General features: G+C 44.8%; 1 protein-coding gene across 3 annotated transcripts in view; it reads left to right on the top strand.

Moving 5' to 3' along the window:
- FBRSL1 (fibrosin like 1) overlaps positions 1-18,376 on the top strand; it is a 460,961-nt gene that overhangs the window by 179,497 nt on the left and 263,088 nt on the right. For 2 of the 3 annotated variants that reach the window (XM_026037565.1, XM_026037563.1), the window contains exon 3: positions 17,748-17,849. The exons of the other annotated variant lie outside the window; for it this stretch is intronic. In XM_026037565.1, the coding sequence (XP_025893350.1) occupies positions 17,748-17,849 (102 nt within the window). The remainder of the gene's footprint in view (positions 1-17,747; positions 17,850-18,376) is intronic. 3 annotated transcript variants of the gene reach the window in all.

Genomic DNA, 18,376 nt, shown 5'->3' with positions numbered 1-18,376 from the left:
GTGCTGCTTGAGGTGTGCCAAATGTCATTGACTCCCAACAGTTTTGCTGGGAATGAAGGACATGCAGGAGCTGGCCCTTAATTTTATATCTTTGCTTTAAAGACCCATTTGTTCTGTGTGATTAGAACCTATTAGTCCAGTCAAATTAAGGTAACAACAGGTGAGGTGGGCCTGAAACGGACGTCTAAGCTTAGCTGAATGTTATCATGCTCATGCAACCTTCATTGCTAATTCATAATTAAGTTAGAAGCAAGGCCATCATCTATTAAACTGTGCAGTGCAAATGTGTACGATGCAAAGAATCGCCAATAAAGTTGTAAACTTCAATTAGCCAGCACGAGCCCAGGGTTCTGAGCTTCCATGGGATGCTTAACTAATTTTATTATAACAGCAGTATCCTAAATGAGCAGCTTTGAGGCATAGACTATTCATTTAACAGTCYAAATATTCATTAAATCTTACAAATTGGCATCAGATTTTTATGTTTTTAGTAGCGTATTCATTGAAAGAGATAAGCAAGGTTCAGCTTTAGATCATTTATATTTTCTGTTTAAAACATTTTCATTTGTAGCTTGCCTAAAAAGTGGCAATTTTTACAAGCAAGGCTAAATTTTCCAGTTAAAGTGATTTACTAATGACTGATAAAGCAACACTAACCTTGTAAAACCATTTGCTGTGAAATTGCAGCAAGGAAGGAGCATCYTCTTTTGCCCCAAGATGTCACTGATTTCAGGGAAGTGGAATGATTGCACGTTGAGATAGTTAACMGATGAGGTTTCCTCCCCCTTTTTACATAATAATCTCTTTCCCTCCCTGTGTTTTAGTAATGGACAAATCTACCATTAGTTTCTCTCCTTTTTAAAAAAAAAAGAAAAAAAAATTATTCATATTTGCCATTCTTCTGCGGCAGTTTCAAAAAGGTGGTAGGTGCTTCAAAAGAATGTTCTTCTGTATAATTCTTTGTATCACAATTTCATGCTGTATGTTCCAGAGTGGCTACTTGTTTTGGCTTCTATTTTTTGTTATTTTTCTATATAACCTGAACTAGTCCAAAGTTCTGTGGTTTAAGCAGAGCCTTGCGAAGTTGTATCACTGTATCTAAACCTTCTCTGAATGCTTGAGCTTTAAGGAGAATTTTAAGATGATTAGTAAAGAGTTCCCAAATTGTCTTTCAGCAGGAACATAAAGTGGTTATAAAATTTTGATGGATTATTCCATTATTCCTTTAGTGTATTTATGCCTTTATCAAGGATGGAATGGTTTTGCTCCCTGGTCTTAGAGCATAAACTTGTCTAYGGAGGTAGAACATGATCTCTTGGATGCTGTTACAGCACTTGACATGTCCATACTTGTATCTTCTTGCCTGTGAATTTTGTGGCAAGAGTTGCTCTGCTTTGGGATCACGGGACTCACTCAAGGTCACTTTCTTCTGTACTTCAGTAGCATTACATCAACACAACTGGAACCAGTTGCTAATTAAGTGTAATAAAGCCATATGGTGAAAATGTCCACATTACGGAGCTGAGACCCTTTTTGGTCCCAGCAGGACCTATATTTGCCAATGAAATCGGAACTTGATGTAAAAATATATTTTAAATGTACTGTTGAGTATATGCATTCCTTTCCCATGCTTAAATTTGACTGCCATACGTGCCTATATTTATCCATAGTTTTCATGATCACTAAGAAATTCGCTGTATTTGGGGAGCTGTCTGTCAGTAGTACTGACTTAAGTAACATACACAATCATTTCAAAGGCAAGTCAAATTTTGGCCTGTAATGAGCTCTGCACTTGAACAAATAACATTTCAAGACTTCGGCATTCTCCGATGGATTTGGAAGGATACAATATAGATCTTAAAAAGCATGGTTGATTTAGTTTAAGCTCTGATATTAAAGATGGATAAAACCAGAAATAAGCTCTCACTTTCAAGGTCGTTATTTCTCAGTTCTAGGTCATTTGCTGCATTTGCCAGCATATTGCTGATTTGAAGAGCTGAACTGAGTAGATGCTTATCCATGGTAACAGTTTTCCTTGAGCCTGCCCACTATTGCTGTTGATTGGTAGGGTAGAGTAAAACCTGGCTTTCAACCATGTATAAGGGCACAGAGACACTTAATGCCCAAAGTAGGATCACTGCGTTGAACACTGAGATTCATCAGAGTACTGTAATTTTTTACTACGCTAGTGTAGACTGCTTTTTTATCGCCTGGTTTCTCTGTGGAAAATCATTAATCCATCATAGCAGTGAAGCACTTCACTTTAAAGCAGTCTGTAGGCCTCTTGAGCAGATGGGAGAAACTTGGGTTTGATTAAAACCATATTGTGAAAAGTGGTCTTCGTCCTGCTCCGTGGATGTTTCCTGTATTAGCTTCGGAGAGCACGGTTAGGAGGGAAAAGCATTCTGTWTTGGAAGTTATTATCCTAGGAGCGTGATCACGTTGCTTTGTTCTTTAAGGAGACTTTAGAGTTCATCAGATAATTGAAATTAGTCCTGAAGATGCTGGCCATGGTGTAGCTGTTTCATCTCGGTCATCTTAGGAACCTCTCTCCTGCCTTTGCTGCCCRTGCTCCTTCCTCCTCCTGGCTTAACTTCCACCCAGCCTGTGCTGCAGGCAGCCGTCGTTCCTGGAGCCTCAGCACGTTGCTCACAGGGGAAGGAGTTTCCAGAAGATCAGGAGTAGTGCAGCAGTGCGGTCAGAGCTGTAAGTAGATTATATGATGGGATCTTCTGCTGTCAAGCACCCGTTTTAGCATCTAACCCCGTGTAGGTTTTACTCAGATCCTCAACATGAGGCTTGCGGACGCATTAAGTGTGATTTGTAGACTTTGTGCTAGGCCGTCTGTGGGATGGCTCGAGACCCACTCTGCATATCCAAGCCTGACCAAAGCTCACAGTTTACTGGCCAAATGGGAAGCAAAAAGGGGGTAGGGCTGGGCTTTGGGACAGCAACTGCAAACCTAGATGACTAAAGCTTTAGTTAAATTCAGAGATTTGGAGTTCATGTGACCTATCCAAGTGATTCCCTTGCAAAATTATCTGATAGAAAAGAGAGCAGTAGGTGTCAAGGGTCTCATAAACATGCCCTGCACAAGCACTGTGAGGAGTTAAGGAGCCTTTGCTGTGACCAGGCGGGTGCGTGTGTCCTGGCGCTGCCTACGGGGCTGGTGCTTCCATGGCCTGTCGAGGACAAAGCCTCTTTGAAGGCTGATTCTCAGTGAAAAGGCAACTCACAAAGGTGGTGTGTGCTTCTCGAAAAGAAAAGTGGGTTTTACCCGTATTACTGTTAAAGTATAAAGCTTTAATTATGCCCTAAATCCACTGCCTTAGCCATGGGGCTCACATGATTAGCAGGAAAAAAAAAAGGCATCTGGAGAGGCTGTGTGGTGCCGTGTTTTCCCATATGTGAAATTTTATACAGTACAAATTATTAAACACCAAACCTCTGGAGAAAGATCATAATGAAAAATTTAGCACTCCCCCATCAGCCTGCTACTAATTTGCCTTCTGACTAGATCTGAAAGAAGAGAGGGCTGCGCCGGGGGAGCCCGCGGTGAGAAGCCGGCACCGAGAGGCAGGGGGTGTTTGAACGCGACGCACCACGAGTGCTGCTTTTGGGGAGGCCTCTCTGAGAGACGGCCATGGTGGAAAGCTGCATTTTTGCTCGAGGCCTGTGAGCGCGTGTCCTTTTCTTTCCATCTTGTTCTTAGCCTCAACCTCCCTAGTTTCATCCTGCAATGCTTCTGCCACACTGCATTTTGAGTATATCTGTGTGGAGCGAGTGCTGGCAAGGACTGGCCGAGAGGCGCAACAGACCCATGGGACCTTGGCTCGCTACCAAGGGTCCATGCCCCTTCCTTGGAGAACACGATACRCTTTCCGAAAAGGGGCAGCAAGTGGTGGGGTTTGCTTCTGCTCCTTTTGCAAGGTGTATTTTTATTTGCAGCAGGGCATTGGTTTGCATTTTTTTTTTTCTTTTTAAATCTTACCCAAAGATTTCCCCTTGCTGACTTTGTGGAGGCACCGATTTRCAAGTTGGGCCCTGCAGAGTTCTGCAGAAGGGCGTTAGCGTGATGGAGAAGCAGAGTGATGCTAAAACCTGCCTGATGTGACTGGAGGCACTTGCCGCGTGGTTATCGGTGATTAGCTGCTGTTACCTTGTGCTAGGTGCTCACTGCGGTTAGCTTCATCCCAGGCTGGAAAAGTCCATGTCGTAGCCATGGTCTGTGGAAGAACCGATGTTGCTGCAGCAGTAGCCTGGGCGCTCAGAGGACACCTGTATTTTTAGACCGTTTTTTCCCACATTTCTCACTAGTAAAGCAAGGCCCTATGTGTGGTTTGTAATGTCTCATGGCAGTCGCAGCACCCTTTTAGCAGCAGAGCAGTGACCTTGTCAGCTGCACCATGTCCCTGGGCGCAGAGAAAGCAGGTACGAAAAACCCGGTTCCTGGAGGAGCAGCTTGCTCCCTTACCTTTCTCCCAGGGCCAYGGAGCTAACCCAGAAATTCATGTCTGCTCTTAGAATCCAGGAGCTAGTTTCACCCRGGTATTTGAGAAGGAAAGGGCCCCAGGCACACAGAGCGCTCTCCCCCTAAGTCAATCTCCAATCCAGGTTTTGCCGTTTAAGTTCAGGCAAACGCTGCACACCCGTGGATTGCTCTTGGCCCCTGCCTGGCAGGGTGTTGATTAATAATCTGAACCTGCAAATCCTCTTTCAACTTCTGTGAAAGCTAAATTGTCCATCTGAGACCTGCTTCCTTCCAAGCAATCTGCTGTGCTTTTCCCTGCTAGCGTGGTGCAATAGATAAGGCTGCCAGCGGGCAGGCTGCGTCGCACACCTGCAAGGCAGCCCGGCTGCCGCGGCGCTGCGTGCGGGAGCTGCATCCCTCACCCTGGGCCATACGTGCTTTGTTACGGGAGGGTTTTGTGTGTCTAGGATGCAACGTTCAGGACAGAGCATGGGAGATGGAAACCTTCTTGTCAGGGGTCACAGTGCAGGGGACATCCGAGTTGGGAATGGGACTGGTCCTGCTGCACAGATGGTTCTGGAGAAACAGCAGAGGAGGGACAATGTCCTGCCCTGCTCATCCAAGTCAACCTCGGTGAGGCTGGCTAGTTTGTTTCATGAGTTGCTTTTATGTTTTAACGCTTAGCTGGTTTATTTCCATTCTGGCTCCCTTCTGCATAGTTTCAGGAAAAAGGGTGCACTTCTGCTCTTGCACCAATGCAAATCCATACTGTGTCAGTTAATGAGAGTAAAAAGTGATTTCAGAACCCAGGAGAGAAAGAATCAGCTCTAATTTTTTTTTTTTTAAACTCTTGTTCATCCAATAATTCAATATTACTCTATCACGTCAATACTGAAAGCTCGCTCAGCTCACAAAGTCAGCCCATTACCAGAAAGGCTATACAATTTAAACATGTTGTAAATTCAACTAATATATAAAAATTGATTTAAGGGGGAGGAAAAAAAAGTTGTACAAAACTATTCTTTCACCATATGTTTCAGGTTCTCCGGAAACCTTATTTGAATGGTATTTCAATGTGCTTCACCTATTGTGTTGCAAACTTTTGCAGACTGTGTCAAGTAGTCCTAAAGCTTTTAAAATACAGATGGTGGTAAAATCCCCAGTGGAAAACAGGCTTCTATTTCAAACTTCAGTTCTGTTTTTTTCTCTTCTAGTTCATAGCAGATTTTGACAGATCAGAAGAAATACTCACAGCTTGATGCAGCTGGATTCTTCTTTGGCATGAACAGAAACATCTGGCCCCAAAACAGTGCATTTTACCAAAGGGCCGAAATACATACGCATGCATCTGTTGTGCTAATATATTTCTGTGTGAACTCAGATCTTAATTGCTTTGTTTTGCCGAGACAACAGCGTTGGTTCAATGACTAAGATTGTTTTCTTTAGCCCTCTGCTAATGGTTTCCTTCAGCAGGAATATTGTTTGAAATAGGAAACTGTCAGGTACATTGTGAATAACATGAAGGTAAAGTGGTTGGAGCAAGTGTGTTTATAGTGTGTGAGCAATGGTATATGCATAGATGGTATAATAATGGAATTTGCATAACAAATAAGGTAGCTATTAGCCCAAGAAGTTCCATATAGAACCAGTTGTACATCGCAAGTAGATGTGATCAATCTTTGCATCATATTTTTTGAGGCTTTTATGGTTCTCACTTCCTCTTTGTAGTTTCCTCTTACCTCTCGCACAGAGGCAACAACTCAGGAGCGCTGAGAGCTCTGAATACCGACTTCCCCATCTCGTCCTAACCATAGTTGTGCCCTGGGGAGTTTTGTCATCTGGGGCCTTGTTCCTTCTCCCACACTCCCTGTCACGGAACGATGGACAGTTAGCTGAAGTCAGCAAAGCCCTTTCGTTGACTTCTGGTCTCTGCATAGAGCTTTCAGGTTTGTCACCCCCCTTTCTAACACTTTTAGCCCCCATTGCTGCTTGCAATATCCTTGGTATGGCAGACCTTGTTCGTTTCCAGAATCCTAAATTTCCAAAATTTTGTCACACAGTCTCTCTGTGTCTCCTTTTACTTAGATAATTGGTGTAGAGTTCCTGGGTTTCCATGCACTATCCAGAAAACAGGTCATTCCTTTCTCTGCATTCCCAGCTAGCTCTCTGCTGTTAACATGAGACTGTCTTTCTAAGAAACACTTAGTTACACATCATCAAGGGAAACGATCGTGTGGCTGGGGGGAAAGACTGTTGCTGTTAGAGCCATGTACCATTTACATTGCCGTAACTAGATCAGCTTCAAATTGTGCTTCTGGTTGAGCCTATGGAATTTCCCTGTTTGGTGCCTGCCAGACAGTTGTGCCCTCTGAAGAGCCACACGAATGTGGTAATTTGCATTTCTCCGGGCCCCTCTCAAGCAGTTTTCCCCACTGCTGAGCACAGCTTATCCCCAGGCAGAGCCTGACTCATTTCTGGAGGGGCCGGGTGCCGCACCGCTCTCTGAAATCAGCGGGAAGGGGATGTCTCGCCTAGCAGGGAGCGATGAGCCCGGGGAGGAGACCCACGGTAGGTGCTGTGAAACCTGCCCCCAGACTGCTTCTGCCCTTGGCTCTTCAGGCCGTGTCAGGGTGCAGGGTTATGTGTTCAGAGGCTCTTGACCTCCTGTCTACGGGCAGAAGAGCACACGTTGGCAGCACCTCTCAGCAGTGCACAAGAAAAGGTGCCCCTGGACCAAATAGTTTGGCTTTGGCTGTTGAGTGCATACGGGACAGGAAGGGCACTCAGGACAAGTATAGCTATCTCTTTGGGCAGAACACATGGTTTGAACTTCAGATCCTGTTTTTAACTCTAAGCTGTAGTGTGTCAGCCAGCCCTTTTTTATCTGAGAAATATTCTAATCCGCTGTTGCAGGTTTCATTGGTGCCAAAGCAGGGCCGTGTTGCACATCGCAGGGTCACTGTCCAGGGCAGCTACCGTTTTCCACCAGTGTCAGGAGATGGAGCCTGGGGTCCATGGGCAGAAGGGAAGGGCAGGATCCTGGTCCATGTGCAGCAAGTTTTCTGTGCTTCTCGTCTGCATCATTTCATCTTGGGGTGATTCTGTATGCCCCTTGGCTATAGTAAGCACCAAAAAGCCATTCTGCAGAGCTCTGTGCTTGGCCTAATCAGAACGGTAGCTTCTGAACAGCCGCTTCCCATTCCTTAGCTCTGAATGCTAATCTCAAAGCAAAGTTCAGTCATCATTAGCTGAAATAATTGTCACCCTCTTAAGTTATTCAGGGCTGAAAATTACCAAAGGGCTTCCCCTTAGTTGCTTTGGCTGTAATTATTGGTAGATTTTTGTTTTCTTCAGGATGCTGAACAGTAAACAGCAAGTCCCAGGGGCATTTCGAGGAAATTGCTCTTTGCAGAGCAGGCTTTGCTCACTGCCGCCGTTGTAACACGGTTCCTTCAAATGGCAGAACTTGCAGCAGTGGTGCTGGACCTGGTGGCCTCGCTGCAAGTTTCCTTGACAACACGAACGTCTTGCTTGATGGCAGCCGTGGTGCTTCAGAGCTCGCAAATGCACAGCCTGGGACATGCGGTTCAGGCCAGCAAACATGCCAGCCCCCAGGTCTGAAACACGCAATCATAGCTCGGAAATCATAGCCCATCATGGGTGGAATCAGAATGAAAATCCATAGCTGGCAGGGCGGGGGACTCTGCTTTGCTAAGCTCACGTTTCCCCACAGCTCTTGCCCACACGCCCACCAGTTCCTTCTGCATTCAGGAACAAAGTGAAGCTTCTCTTGCTGTTTGAGCCAACTCTTCCACGAGCTGCTGCTGGACGGTAGTTGCTCTGCTGGGTTTTAGAGGCTTTTAGGAAAACAAGGGAAGGGAATTAAGGTGAGGGACCAGACTGTGGCCTGGGAAATGGCTGAAGGAAAAGCAGCATTAGGCCTGATTCTGCATAGGGGGAAGACCTGCCATCCACCACAATTGGAACTACTACTTTGTAGCTGAAACCTAATGCTGGTATGGGAAGAAGAGTTGGTTTCTGGGCTCCCTTTCCCACGGCAGCGGAGCAGCCTGCGCAGCGGAGGCTCCCGGAGCCCGGGCTGCCGAGGGCAGGATGCAGCTCCGCTGCCGGCTCCATCCTGCGGTCTTTGACAGCMCTTCTGAAAGATTCCTCGTTCCCTGGGCAGCCTCTGTATTTATTTATTTACGTTGTTTCTTTGCTTTTTCACTTAAGCTTATTAGTTGCGTGTGCGGCTTTATCTGGAAAAAATTGCATGCAACTTATGCATGCCTACGSTAGCATATGTTTTATATATCGGGTTTATAGGGATGGTACTGATTCCTGAATTAATTTGAACAGCAAATTGTTGTTGTATCTGCATACAGTATGTCTTTTCCTTTTTAACATTTATTATATGACACATCTGGTGGTATTTTACTTGTGTTATTGTGGTGCCTTGGAGTCCTAGTAATGAATTGGAATCCTTACTGCACTAAGCATGGGTTTTTCACATGGGACACTGGAAAAGTTGGAGTGAACTGTTGAGATGACGTGGATGCTTCTTTCCCTGCCTTGAACTGCTAAAAGGAGCCCGCAGTGTTTGCAGGCTGCTTGCCTTATATCAAGTCTGGTAACTTTTGTTCCCAGGCCTAAGGAGGGGGAGGTTTTGCTAGATTTTACACTTGGGCAATGTTGGCAACTTTTACCTTTTCTAATGGCAATTTGAGTCATCTCCAGAGGTCCATGTAAGGAGGGTTTAGAAAAGCAATCCAAGTGAGGACCTCAGGTCTGACTCTGGCTTGTTGGGTGTCCCTCTGAGGAGCTCTGTCCTGCTGGGCGCCCTGCCGGGTGTCCGCATATGTGACACACACATCTGCATAGGTGACACCACTGTGACACCGTTAACCAGGCTGGTTCTCTATGGACCATTCTGCCACTGGCAGAGCTTATTATCATTATCTCTCTAGAGCTGAGATAATGACTCCAAGAACATGGAAGACCATAAAGTGCAGGAAGGGGAGGAAAGCCCCCAGAAGGGTGTAGTGCCATGTGGCAGTAGGCAGTGGATGTCTTTTGGGGTAAAAGGGCAGTGTAGGGTACATTGTGCAGCAACACAAGGCGGTGTCGTGACCCAAGGTTTGTTGCTGACCCCTGCACACCTGGAAGTTCATTTTTCTCTGACAGCTCTTTTATTTAGCCGTGCAAATGCTCAGGACTCCTGAGAGGGTGGTTGTACAGTGGAGGTTGGCTTAATGCAGCTCAGGARTGTAGTGAACTTCTCTTACCTTGGTGCAAGGAAGGGCTCCAAAGACTTTGGGCAGATATTTAATGCACCATGTTAACACGAGAAAGGCATAACCAGAAGGAAGAAGTAGAATATCCTTACAACCACATTGTATTTTATGCTGACAAACTCTCTTGTGGGTTTTCCATTAAGAAATACCCAATTTTGCATATTTTGGCTCTTTTTCCAACCCTGATTGTTATGACTTTCTCAACATAGTTAAATTTTTATAAAGGTAAAATCAAGTMTGGTGATCTTTGTTTCTGTTAAGCTATAGTTGGAGTTGAGCTCTCTATCCTCCTACTATTTACTGCTGCTGTTCTGTACTCYCATTCTGATTCTCAATCAGAATTTTACATTTTTTTAGAGAGTCTGAACTGCTGTCTCAAAGTGCCTTCCCCTCCTCATCCTTATTTACTTGTTAACAAATACTACTGGCATATGTGAATTTTATCAGCGGTGGATTTAATAATATTTTTCTGCAGTATTGATGAAACCATTGAATAACCACAAGCCTCATTTAAATCCTTTTACCTTCTGTAGCAAACATTAGTGATTGCTTATCGACATGACTTTTTGAGAACATATCAATAAAGCATATTGTAAATGGGGAACATACTGGCTATACAATCCTATTTTTTATGAGAATATCTTCCAGTATGTGTACACTAAGAATTCTAAACAAGTCAGATTTATCTGGCTCCCTCTTCAACTAAACTTATCAAAGGAAATGAAACCAGGCTTGTTTGACATGAGTCATTTTCCAAAAAATACTCGTTGACTCAAATAAAAGCCTTAATTGTGTCAGTTACATGCAGTATGACTTAGTTTTTTTGTCTCCTACTCATAGTTTGTGTCAGGGTAATGTGCCAGTAGCTACCCAGAAAGTCCTGGTGGCCCTTGTGAAATGTTTCTCCCCAACTTGCCCTTTTCACTTTCCTTAATGGCTATTCCAAGATCTATTAAAAGTTAACATCTGTAGCACATGGTCTCCCAGCTCTTTTAAGGCTTGTGCAAGATGTCTGGATTTTGTTTTTATAAAGTTTATTCTTAACAAATGTTGTCTAGTATCTCTTTGTAACCAGAACACTGGCAGTGAGTCCATGTTTCCTTCCCAGGTGCATTCAGTGTTTTGCTTATCAAATGTATTTTAGTACCTTTTTGAAGACTGTTGTAACCTTTTCACTTCAGGAAGAAGCCCCTCACTTTTGAAGGGTAATATTAGTAGCGGAGAAATATTATGTATATTAGAGTCATCTTGGTTGAATTTCCTTATGTAGTTTGAGCTATCTCTTGCAGCTTTGAACAATATGATATTTATATTAAATTTACTTTTACTTTTAATATCAGAGCTGCGGATATTAGCCTTTAATAGATGATATCTGTTTGTGTAGATGGCAGCAATGTTAAAGCTTTCAATTCTGATTGCCTCCTACATGGTGCTTAAAACCATTGTGTAAACTCAGCCTAATTTAGTCCATGGGCTGCAGCTGAAGAGATTTCTCCATCCTGAATTGATGCTCAGTCCAAGGCAGAGSCTGGTGCTTTGCAGGGAGCCTTTCAGTAGGGTCAGCAGCTCAGGACTGGTAACGCTCAATGCCGATTTATACTGCAGCTCTTAATTGTACTTCACCAAAAACCCAACAAAAACAGCTTCTCAATGGATGCATATTGGGAGGCCCTTTATAAGGGAGAATCATGGGCTTGAATCACCTTAATGTGAAACTTGAGGCTACAAATCTGGTTTAATAACTTGCACAGAGCCTTTCTGCTCTCTCACGGAGTATTTATTGGACGTTATTCCTTTAGACCTGTAGTGAAATTAAAGTGTAGTTAGAGCATCCAACTTCTGTCTGAGACTTACAGCTGGTGCGACAASTATTAGACACTGTCTTCTTTGCTGGCGCTTTTCATGAATCTCTCTTGTCCGGGTCTGACTTCAGCGTCATCTGTCAGCTTCACAAGCTGCAGCTCTTCAGTCAGTCTCCCTGTGCCTCCAGGCACCTTCATAAACACAGCCAAAGGTGYCCCAATAAGGTGACTTGCTTGCTTGGGTGTCCCCCGTGAGGGAGTGCAGAGCCTCTCTGCAGAGCTCTCCATCTCCATGCTGCTAACACGGCAGCTCTTCTGCACAACGAGCCTTCAGCTTCCAGTTGCATGGCCCTGATGGGAGAGGTGTCACAAGTGCCCGTGGACAGTGCCCCGCTCCTTCAGCGCCCACCTCTTCTTGCAAAGCTGCTGGTGKCAGCCAGAGGGGTCCGGGGTTATTTCCAAAGACTGATTATGTCCTTCCTGACTAGGAACAAGTGCTGAGACTGAGATGCTAATTACTTTATTAGTGAATGGTTAAYGTGACCCCAGTAGCTGAGCAGCTAACATTAACTTTTGAGTAGTGTGATTTTTCCGAAATCTTAGCTTTTTACAAGTAGTTAGCAGCCTATAGCAACTGGACCAGCAGCCTCCRAACATAGAAATCCTTTAGTAACGTTGAGTCTCTCTGCATCTCTTACCACCATCCTCCGTGGTTAGGTTACTGCAGCATGGATTGGTTAAGTAATTTATCATTAGGAAACTAGTAAGTCAAGATTAAAAACCAGTAGTCTGGATACCAGTCCGGTGATGAAACTCCATGCTTCTAAAAATAATTCATTTTCCTGAAGGAATGTGAAAAAAAACAAAACCCAACAAAAGAAATATTTCTCTATCATAACACTTTTGTTGCTCGTCTCTTCATCACAAGAAGAAAAAAATTGATGTGTTGTATTTCAAATGAGTTATAGTCCAAGGTAGCGGATCACAACATACACAGCTGTACCACCCAATTAGAAAAACTAGTTTAATCTAACCTGATGCTACTGTCATTTTTTAAAATGAGTCCTACTTCAATCATAAAATCCTCGGACCATAACATTGCTTTCTATGCCATATGTCCTTATTTAGAGGAAAAAAATGATTGCACCCTTAATTCAAAGGGAACGTTTCCCTCTGAGCCAGAACTCAATAAAATGTATCAAAAAAATTGTGGAAAAGGGCAAGCAAAGAAAATCAAATTGCAGCGTGTGAAACGATTTAAGGAGGGACCTGGGGAATACATAATCTCCAAACTGCCAAGTTAGAGCAAGTATAAAATATACAAACAAGCCTGATATTTTTCCCAGTTGATCTCATTATGAGGTATGCTTGGGATAGATAAATTTTGTTAGAATGCATTAAGGYTGGATTTTCAAGGAAACAAGTCAGAAGTAATGTGTTTAGCTGATTCCACCTTGTTTTGATACATGGGTCTTTTCAGGTTTAAAGAAGAACATTTTTAAAGCCAAATGGTTTGTTTTGTTCCAAAGCATTAAAAACAGAGGCAGCTCAGTGATTTTTTTTTTTCCCTTCCTCCTGGAAAACAGACGTTTATAATTTCAGTATGGTCTTTTATCATTGAGGTAGAGCTCTGTGCGGTATATGTCATTGCCACTTATTGTTGCCTGCTTAAAATACACTGAACTAGCCTTCAGTGCAATCCCTTAACAGACTGTTTTGTCCACAAACAGTACTTTTTCCAAGTCTCCAATATATTTTAATTAAATTGTCCATTTATATTTATTAAGGTAGTTTACTGTCTCCTATTGCAAAAAGCTGCTACTGCTGATAGTCTACCAAGAGAAACACCAGCTTATCTGGGAATTGTTAATGAAAGGCAAGCATATGCTATCCAAAAAAAATCTTCCCAAAATACAGTTTAAGCATCATTTCCTCCTTTGTTGGGAAGACAACAGCCTTTGTATTTAGCTTCCAGCAATTTTTGGAATAGTTAGTCTTAATAATCCTCATAGCCCTGGCTAATCACACTGATTAGTAGGAAATGTTATGTGCAAAAAAAAAAAAATATATATATATATATATTTATATGTACTTTAAATGGCGCTATTGAAGCAGTAGGAAAAAAAGGTCCTTTGGCAGCGTGGGTGATGAACTCATCCCATGGCAGCTGGATATAAAGTGGCGTTCGGCAGCCTGGTTCAGACTCATAAGCGCACTAAGGTGGGTCATCCCTGTCGCCGAGATCCGAGGGCTTGGACCTCAGCTCGGCGTCTTGGGTGCCTCTCAGCGGAACTGCCTTATCTCCAGGCAGCTCRTGCCAAAGTAGATTTGCCATTAAGTCAGGAAAACTTGAAATCCAAAGGCTGTGTTTGGTCTGGCCTTTCTCTCGGCACACATGAAAGCGGAGCTTCCCAAGCTTCTCAATGGCAGCAGCTGTTGCCTCCAGCGAACGTCTGCCTGAGAGGACACGGTGGTCCCGGGGCTGCAGCTGGAGCTGGTCCTGGTCCCAGGCCTGGTCCCGCTGGTGACGAGAGGGGACCTGTGGTCAATAGGGCTGAGCTGTCAGAAGAGGCATCCCGGAGAGGAGCGTTTTAATTATGTCTGTCCTCGTTAAGACTTGCTGCTTTCTGCAGTGCTGTCAGAGTAGCCCAGAAATAGATCACTGATATATATATATTTGTAATATTTTTCCACCTGATGTGTGTGTCTGCAAGACCCATTTTTGTGAAAAGCAGCTGTAACCCGCGGGAACAACAGGAGGGTTCAAATCCAACCATGGCAGCTTTAAGCAGGGAACGCAAAAACCGGTGAGGGAGGAAAACAAAAATCCCACAGCCTGTTGTAGCAGCTGTAGCTTCAGATCGTGTGGAAAATGAAGGCAGATGATTCAATTTGGCCTGTGCCCCGAGTACATTTCCAAACGCTTCTGTGTGTGCGCAAGATAATGAACAAATATATTGAGATGGCACCGGATCAGTGCGAGGCGGCCGCCGCGCAGACTGCCGCGCTCCCTGTAGGAGTGAACTTGCTCCGCTGGGTTAATGGGGGTGAGGGTCGGCCAGCCCGGCACCTTTCACAACAACTTAGGAAGGGGATTTGTCTCCTCTGGCCCTGGGTGGCGGCGGTTGGATCGAGGCGCGGTCGGTAGTAACGAGGCTGCGCGGCCGCCATGAGGGAACGGGCGCCCCGAGCTCACGTGAGCCCTTCCGCTGCCATCGAGCAGCGGTGATAAAAAGTAAGTTAAAAGTAAAGGCCTTTAGGCTTCATCCTGTCCCATGAGGAGGGATAWGTCCCGTCCTGGGCTGTGAGGAAAGGTGGGGAGGAGAGTGATGGGAGATGTGAAGGCAGAGGGTAGGCTCGGACGCACGTGGGAGGTGCGATCAAGATGGAGGTTTGGTGCTTGGTGGTGTGTGGTGCCCAGCAGGGCCTTGCCTGGCTGTGAGCACGTGCCTTGCTTCTCCGAGGAGACCTTCTGCTTCCGAGATGGCTCCTAAAGAAGCCCTGGGCAGACCCACAGCGTTTGCTCTTGGGTATATCCAAATCTGGCTGGTGAGCGCTGCTTCCTTGCTGCTTCTGTTGCTTTTCTGTCAGCTCTGCAGGCCTTGCTGGAAAACACCGTCTGTCCGGGCCTGGAGAAGGATGTTTGGTCCCATCAAAACAGAATATAGTTGTAAGCTACCTAAATACCTCCGAACAGCTAATGGCAACAAACTGGAGAGGGGATTTTTTTCTCCTGCGTGCTTCTTGCTAGCAATTCTAAGGTGTTTCTGGAACARCTGTAGGGCAGCCTTATCCAGGTGGGAATGCAGCTTTCCTCCCTTCCTCTTCGCTCTGTGTTTAGATAGATTACTTGGCTCCACACTGGAAATACTGTCTAACGGTAGTCTGTGTTGGTGCCTGCATAAGCCACGGGCAGTGCGTTGATGAGGGCACAGGGTGGTTTGCATGGGTGTCGATGGAGCCGCTCGCCGGGGCCCTGTGCCCTAGGGCGTGGACATCGCGGTGCCAGGAGCTGAGCAAGTCACAGGCTTCCCAGGGCTCCAGAAGCACTAGTCTTTATGGCAAAACTCAGTCAGGAGGAATTTCTGCAAGATGAGCAAAAACACCCAGAGAAAATTACTAGAAATCACGCCAGGAAGCCACAAGCAACTTGACGGAACAAGCTTTTGACTGTTTTGCTAATACCCCCGGCTGCAGAGAGTGCCCGTGAAACCAATGCATCCATTTAGCAAAACAACTTGTCCTCCTAGTTGGGTCCTGCATGTGGCTCATTAGGGTAATTACTGATGAATTAAGGCAGCTTGGCTCAGCGCGCTGGCTGCGGGTGTGCGGGCTCCCCTGCTGGCAGGCAGCAGGTGTAAATGAACAAGATCTGTCAAAAAGGCTGATGACCCTCTTAATTCACAGCAGCAAACTGGGGACAGAGGTAGTGCAGCAAGTTTAATAATTGATATTTACTTGGAAAGGTTAATGGCAGCAGTGATGCTTCTAATTTGCTTGCCCGTGCAAGACCTTGTCAGGTCAAATTGTCTCAATTTGTTACCGTGTGTGTAGGTGTAGTTTGCCTTTAATGAAATTTGGAGAAAAGAAACAGGTGGTGTTGGGAGCACACTGTAACTCGAGGGAAAGAGCAAAAGATTGGGAGCTGCTAAAAGCCTAGGTAAGTCTGCTAACTTTAAGGAGCTGACAGTTAGGTCCATGTGAGTAGTTCTGGTGATCATTTAAATTTGGGAAGGTTAAAGGATTTGAAATTGAGTCATTTATATTTCCATTAATTTGATTCTGTCTGAGAGCTGTAAAAGCACTAAATTTTGACAAGCTTTAGYGTGGTGCTAGGTGGAAGCTATGGAGTTATGGATGGGAAATCTAAGAGCAAATTCAACATCTATTTATGTGCTGTGTTTGGGAAATTRTAGTTCTCTCTAATGATTAAATCATTCTATTTTTAGTGAAAACCAAAGATCATGTTAACATTAGCTGCTATATCCAGACATTTTAAGATTGGCAGGTTTGGAATACTTATCCAGGAGTTCCCAATGAACTTGCTAATGACTCAGGAACACAAAGTTTATTTCCAGGTGATCACAGGAAGATCTGGATGACTGAAGGAGGCTGATGCCTCAAAATGGCTTATTGACACATAATGGCTGAGTCTAAAAGTCTTTTCCATAGGAAAAAAAAATACACTGATGTGTAAGACAGCAGAAAGACTAACAGAGTAAGACCTTTAAGGATAAATATAATCGTGCTTGAACACAAGCATAATATTTCTTCCATTCGTTAGTATATGTGGCTATAGAAGGCTATATGTGCTGGCCTGGCCTGGGCTCCCTGGAAGCAGCAGAGCTCTCTGAACTCACTGGGGTTGTGCCCGAGCACCACGAGCGAATCCTTCCAGCTTCCAGGCTGGATACTCTGCCCTGGACTAGGACAGAATGAAACAAGAGGATTTTATTGCCGTTAAAAGTACCCATTTGTACAAGACGACATTTTCAATAGTATAATTTAAATGGAACCAAGCTGATATGAACAGAACCTATTAATAAATTAAACACTTATTTCTACCCAATATTTCACAARGGAATTAACAGAATAATTTGTTAGTAAATGAGCCCAGGAGTGAAGCTGTGACGATACAGCCGTCGCGTTCTCCTCCTCCTGCTGCTCTTTGCACGTGTGAGCTCAAAGTAGTTGCGATTTCCAGCAGTGTCACTTGGACTTAGTGTCCTGGGTGCCAACACAAGGCAACCTTCAAGCAGAGGAACATTGGTGATTTAATGGTTGGGGAGCCAGCCTTGGCTGTTTGGTGCATCACCTGAAGAGCAGCTTTCAGGCCGTGTGTTGGCCGTTGTGCAGGACTTGGGGCGGACACTGAGGTGCTTCTCCTAACGCCGTCTCGGTAGTGACTGGGGGAAGGGGCTTMCCTTGTCACGTGAGGCCAAGGGCCTGGGGCACAGCCTCTGCCCCCAGACATGCCAACGCTGCTGCTGCTTGCGTGTTAAGGACAGGGAGTATGGAGATGTGTGCTTGAGCACACGTTCAGCGCACTCCCAAGCATCCTCTCCCCGGTGCTGTGCGTGTAGGAGAGAAACCGTCAACAAACCGCCGTCAGTGACCTCGGGAACAGGTGGCAGAGCAGTGCTTGAAAACCCACTTTTTCCCCCCTTCTTCTCCCTCTAGATGAAGGTCCCTACAAGCAGAAGTGGCAGAAATAGCGAGGAGGACAGCATCAGGGAGGCCACGAGCTCGCAGCGGAGCAGCTCCAGGGACCGCCTCAGTGATGTAAGTACCACTCAGGAGAACGCAGCGCCTCGTCGCAGCAAATCCCGCTGCTGACACGGCTTTTCATAAATCTTGCTGAACAAATGTTGGCATCCAGAGGTCACTGTGTAATAACTTTTTTTTTTTTTTTATGTCATGATTGAGTGTTATGGCATAAGTGGTTGAGCTGCCTTGCAAACACTATAATCATGGTGCAAATAATATGATAAGCAAAAGATCAGAGATGGGAAAGCAAAATGGAATTGTTATTCCTCAGGGAGAAACGGCTTGATGTTTTGGGTTTTTTTTTTCTTTCCTTTGGATAGAACTTGTGTTAAAAAGCTTTTTACGGTATTTTTGGTTTTAGCTACTGCACATAATTACATACTTTGGGCACAAAGTCAGTTCATCTAATTTTATGCTTCCTGCCTCCAAGATAAGAAAGGTTTTTGAGGGGAGAGCTGTCTTTCTCTCAAGAAATGCGATAGTATGTTGAGTGAAATGTTATGATAAAACAAAAGCAAACGGTGCCTTAGTGTGTAAACACA

The sequence above is a fragment of the Nothoprocta perdicaria genome, unplaced genomic scaffold, assembly GCF_003342845.1.
Source record: "Nothoprocta perdicaria isolate Ctin4 unplaced genomic scaffold, notPer1 scaffold_2, whole genome shotgun sequence".
NCBI lineage: Eukaryota > Metazoa > Chordata > Aves > Tinamiformes > Tinamidae > Nothoprocta > Nothoprocta perdicaria.
Note: the sequence above shows the minus strand (reverse complement) of the source record. Positions and strands in the feature narration are given on the sequence as shown.